This window comes from Penaeus monodon, chromosome 12 (genome assembly GCF_015228065.2).
Source record: "Penaeus monodon isolate SGIC_2016 chromosome 12, NSTDA_Pmon_1, whole genome shotgun sequence".
Lineage (NCBI taxonomy): Eukaryota > Metazoa > Arthropoda > Malacostraca > Decapoda > Penaeidae > Penaeus > Penaeus monodon.
Genome location: NC_051397.1, coordinates 46,695,680 through 46,700,679, shown reverse-complemented (window position 1 = coordinate 46,700,679; position 5,000 = coordinate 46,695,680). Strand labels below are relative to the sequence as shown.

The following is a 5,000-nucleotide window of genomic DNA, read 5'->3' as shown; positions in this document are numbered from 1 at the left end:
AAGCTTCGAGACGCCGCGGCGGGATTCAGAACCGCTTCGACCTTCCGCGAAGCAACATTGCCTCCTCATTCCCTTCAATCTCGCCCGTTTATTAGCAGACTAGGTAAATTTCATGACTTAATTTCCTAACCATGATATCATTATCTATTTATTTATTTATCTATTTATTTATTTATCACTTTTTTTTTAAAGGAATACGGTAATAACAATTAACAATTAAAGAGTGTCTGAATCACCGGGTCTTTATTTACGTTCGCTAGCTTGAAAATACTGTTGTTTTATTAGCTTTAAAATATAATTATTTTGCTTGAAAATACTATTTTATCAGCTTTATAATGTTATTATTTTGCTAGCTTGAAAATACTGTTGTTTTATTAGCTTTAAAATATTGTTATTTTGCTAGCTTGAAAATACAGAATATAAAGTTCAGAATCATTTATTTCTGCTATATGATCTTTCCCTCTTTGTTATAAACAGAAAAAAACGGATATTAAAGTGATAGGCCTATATATATATTTTTTCTCTCTCTCTTCTCTTCCAGAAAAAAAAAAAAAAAAATGTCTCTACGAAACCTGCATTTGAGCCTCTCGTTGGCTTTCCTCTTCAGCTTCTTTATAATGAAGAGCTGCGCCGTTTCTGAAGATGGTTCTGATGACGTGTGTTTGGATGAAACAAGAAATCCTGAAGTGAATTTCGCTTCTAAGACTCCCTATAGTTTCATTAGCGGGAACATCCACGCGGAAGTATTGGCCTTGGAAAGTATGTGTGCGAGATTGGAAAAAAAAAAAAATCTATGCCGTTTTTTTTTCTTGCTTTTTCTTCTTCTAGATTTTTAAAAATTATATGCTGTTTTCTTATTCTTATTCTTCTTTTCGTCTTCTTTCCAGTTCACATGTTCTCTTTCTTGTTATCTGCTGCCTAATTACCTCTTTGACGTGATATGCTATGATCAAAGATTGATACCGGAAACACATTTGTTTAATTTTTATGTCTAATTTCTTATCTACTTACGTATTTTCACAGTGTCCTGGATTTTTATTTTTTTTTTTTTCTAAAGACATGCACTTGTATGTCCTTGAAATATATAGGTTTACATACTTTTCTTCACTCATACCAATTCATCTATCATATAAACTTTATTTACACAATCATTCACATCTCTTACTTTGTAACCTTGTAACCATCCCATCCAGCCAGCCAGCCAGCCATTCCAGATTCCAGGTGCCTAAGCTTTATCAATTATCAATTCTGTATTCATCCATTTCATGTCTCAATCGTCAGCCAAAAGCATCCACTCAATCACGAATTTTTTTTTTTTTCCTAATCTTTCCTGCATCCATACTTTCCTCATCAACTACATCTGCATTCATCCATTCACTCATCCAGATCTCCAAAGGCTCCCGAGTTCGAGCTCTCCAGAGGCTCCCAAGTTCGAGCTCTCCAGAGGCTCCCAAGTCCGAGCTCTCCAGAGGCTCCCAAGTCCGAGCTCTCCAGAGGCTCCCAAGTCCGAGCTCTCCAGAGGCTCCCAAGTTCGAGCTCTCCAGAGGCTCCCGAGTCCGAGCTCTCCAGAGGCTCCCGAGTCCGAGCTCTCCAGAGGCTCCCAAGTCCGAGCTCTCCAGAGGCTCCCAAGTTCGAGCTCTCCAGAGGCTCCGGAGTCCGAGCTCTCCAGAGGCTCCCGAGTTCGAGCTCTCCAGAGGCTCCCAAGTCCGAGCTCTCCAGAAGCTCACGAGTCCGAGCTCTACCTCAGATCCTTCTCTGAATTCGATTCTTATCTCATGAATCTTTCTACGGCTTATTCATCCATCTGTCTTTCCCTCATCAATTCATCATCCACACACGATCTGCGACTACTATCTCCTATTCCATAATTACTTCTCTATCGAGTGTTATCTTTACCACCCCAATCCACCGTTTATCCCTCCACTCACCCATTCCTCATCACCATCCACCCGCACCCACCCATCCGCTAATCCACATCAACGCCCCCGGAAATTTTAGCGACCTCCAACGACTTCACGATTCCCCCCCACCTTTTACTCATCCACTCATCCACTTTTCCAGGGTCTGGGTGCCGGGTGCGCTCCGTGTGGATGATGGCTCGACACGGCAGCCGCCACCCCACAGATATTGATAGCTCCGTCATGAGGAATTACCTGCCGCTGCTCAGGGAGAAGATTCTGAAAGCCCACGAGCTGGGATCAGGTGGGTGGCGGTGGTGGTGAGGTGGTGTGGGAGCTGTGTTGGTGGTGGTGAGGTGGTGGGGGTGTTGTGTTGGTATTGAGGTGGTGGGGGTATTGTGTTGGTGGTGGGGGTGTTGTGTGGTGGTGGGGGGTTGTGTTGGTGTTGGTGAGGTGGTGGAGGTGTTGTGTTGGTGGTGAGGTGGTGAGGGTGTTGTGTTGGTGGTGGTGAGGTGGTGGGGGAGCTGTGTTGGTGGTGGTGAGGTGTTGGGGGTGTGTGTTGGTGGTGGTGAGGTGGTGGGGGTGTTGCGTTGGTGGTGAGGTGGTGGGGGTGTTGTGTTGGTGGTGAGGTGGTGGGGGTGTTGTGTGGGTGGTGAGGTGGTGGGGGAGCTGTGTTGGTGGTGGTGAGGTGGTGGAGGTGTTGTGGTGTTGGTGAAGTGGTGGGGGTGTTTTGTTGGTGGTGGTGAGGTGGTGGGGGTGTTGTGTTGGTGGTGAGGTGGTGGGGGTGTTGTGTTGGTGGTGGTGAGATGGTGGGGATGTTGTGTTGGTGGTGGTGAGGTGGTGGGGGTGTTGTGTTGGTGGTGGTGAGATGGTGGGGAAGTTGTGTTGGTGGTGAGGTGGTGGGGGTGTTGTGTTGGTGGTGAGGTGGTGGGGGTGTTGTGTTGATGGTGAGATGGTGGGGGTGTTGTGGTGGTGGTGAGATGGTGGGGGTGTTGTGTTGATGGTGAGATGGTGGGGGGTGTTGCGTTGGTGGTGGTGAGATGGTGGGGGTGTTGTGATGATGATAATAATGATAGTTATCATTGTTATTATTATTGTTATTATTATTATTATTATTATTATTATTACTATCATTATTATTATTATTATTATTATTGTTGTTGTTGTTATTATCATTATTATTATTATCATTATTAATATTATTATTATTATTATTATCATTATTATTATTATCATAATAATTATCATTATCATGGTTTTGAGTGTGATCAAAATGAAGACTATAACTATAACTATAATTACAATTATTATAATATTTATAATCTTTAGCACACTTATAATTATGATTATAATATCAACAACGATACATATGATAACGATGATAAAGACAATAATAACAACAAATAAGAACAAATAACAAATACACAAATACACTGATACCATCTTCCCATCAACAAACCCACAGGGTCCTTGTGCCAGAAGGCCATCGATCTCCTGAAGCAGTGGACTGGCGGGGAATTTTCTTATAGCCGGCGAATGCAGCTTTTTGAAACCGGGAGGAACGAGATGGAGGAGCTGGGCGTCAGGATGCGTGCCGCCCTTCCCCATTTCTTCACGGAGGATGCTCTGAATCGCAGGATTTCGGTAGGCCTAAGGAGAGATTTTTTTTTCTGGTGGTGGTAGGCCTAAGAAGAGAGGTTTTGGTGGTGGTAGGCCTAGGAAGAGTGGTTTTGGTGGTGGTAGGCCTAGGAAGAGTGGTTTTGGTGGTGGTAGGCCTAGGAAGAGAGGTTTTGGTGGTGGTAGGCCTAAGAAGAGAGGTTTTGGTGGTGGTGGTAGGCCTAGGAAGAGAGGTTTTGGTGGTGGTAGGCCTAGGAAGAGAGGTTTTGGTGGTGGTGGTAGGCCTAGGAAGAGAGGTTTTGGTGGTGGTAGGCCTAGGAAGAGAGGTTTTGGTGGTGGTAGGCCTAGGAAGAGAGGTTTTGGTGGTGGTAGGCCTAGGAAGAGAGGTTTTGGTGGTGGTGGTAGGCCTAGGAAGAGTGGTTTTGGTGGTGGTAGGCCTAGGAAGAGAGGTTTTGGTGGTGGTAGGCCTAGGAAGAGAGGTTTTGGTGGTGGTGGTAGGCCTAGGAAGAGAGGTTTTGGTGGTGGTAGGCCTAGGAAGAGTAGTTTTGGTGGTGGTGGTAGGCCTAGGAAGAGAGGTTTTGGTGGTGGTGGTAGGCCTAGGAAGAGTAGTTTTGGTGGTGATGGTAGGCCTAGGAAGAGAGGTTTTGGTGGTGGTAGGCCTAGGAAGAGAGGTTTTGGTGGTGGTAGGCCTAGGAAGAGAGGTTTTGGTGGTGGTAGGCCTAGGAAGAGAGGTTTTGATGGTGGTAGGCCTAGGAAGAGAGGTTTTGGTGGTGGTAGGCCTAGGAAGAGAGGTTTTGGTGGTGGTAGGCCTAGGAAGAGAGGTTTTGGTGGTGGTAGGCCTAAGAAAAGAGGTTTGGGTGGTGGTAGGCCTAGGAAGAGAGGTTTTGGTGGTGTTAGGCCTAAGAAGAGAGGTTTTGGTGGTGGTAGGCCTATTAAGAGAGGTTTTGGTGGTGGTGGTAGGCCTAGGAAGAGAGGTTTTGGTGGTGGTAGGCCTAGGAAGAGTGGTTTTGGTGGTGGTAGGCCTAGGAAGAGAGGTTTTGGTGGTGGTGGTAGGCCTAGGAAGAGTGGTTTTGGTGGTGGTGGTAGGCCTAGGAAGAGAGGTCTTGGTGGTGGTAGGCCTAGGAAGAGAGGTTTTGGTGGTGGTAGGCCTAGGAAGAGAGGTTTTGGTGGTGGTGGTAGGCCTAGGAAGAGAGGTTTTGGTGGTGGTGGTAGGCCTAGGAAGAGAGGTTTTGGTGGTGGTGGTAGGCCTAGGAAGAGAGGTTTTGGTGGTGGTAGGCCTAGGGAGAGAGCTTTTGGTGGTGGTAGGCCTAGGAAGAGAGGTTGTGGTGGTGGTAGGCCTAGGAAGAGTGGTTTTGGTGGTGGTAGGCCTAGGAAGAGACGTTTTGGTGGTGGTGGTAGGCCTAGGAAGAGAGGTTTTGTGGTGGTAGGCCTAGGAAGAGAGATTTTGGTGGTGGTAGGCCTAGGAAGAGTGGTTTTGGTGGTGGT

The 5,000-nt window shown here is 46.2% G+C and overlaps 1 protein-coding gene across 2 annotated transcripts in view; it reads left to right on the top strand.

Moving 5' to 3' along the window:
• The first annotated feature begins 543 nt into the window (after positions 1–543).
• LOC119579491 (multiple inositol polyphosphate phosphatase 1-like) overlaps positions 544–5,000 on the top strand; it is a 13,227-nt gene continuing 8,770 nt past the window's right edge. The window contains exons 1-3 of one of the 2 annotated variants that reach the window (XM_037927347.1): positions 544–759; positions 2,062–2,202; positions 3,364–3,542. In XM_037927347.1, the coding sequence (XP_037783275.1) occupies positions 558–759; positions 2,062–2,202; positions 3,364–3,542 (522 nt within the window). In that variant the 5' untranslated portion in view covers positions 544–557. The remainder of the gene's footprint in view (positions 760–2,061; positions 2,203–3,363; positions 3,543–5,000) is intronic. The other variant, XM_037927348.1, reaches the window with a different exon arrangement.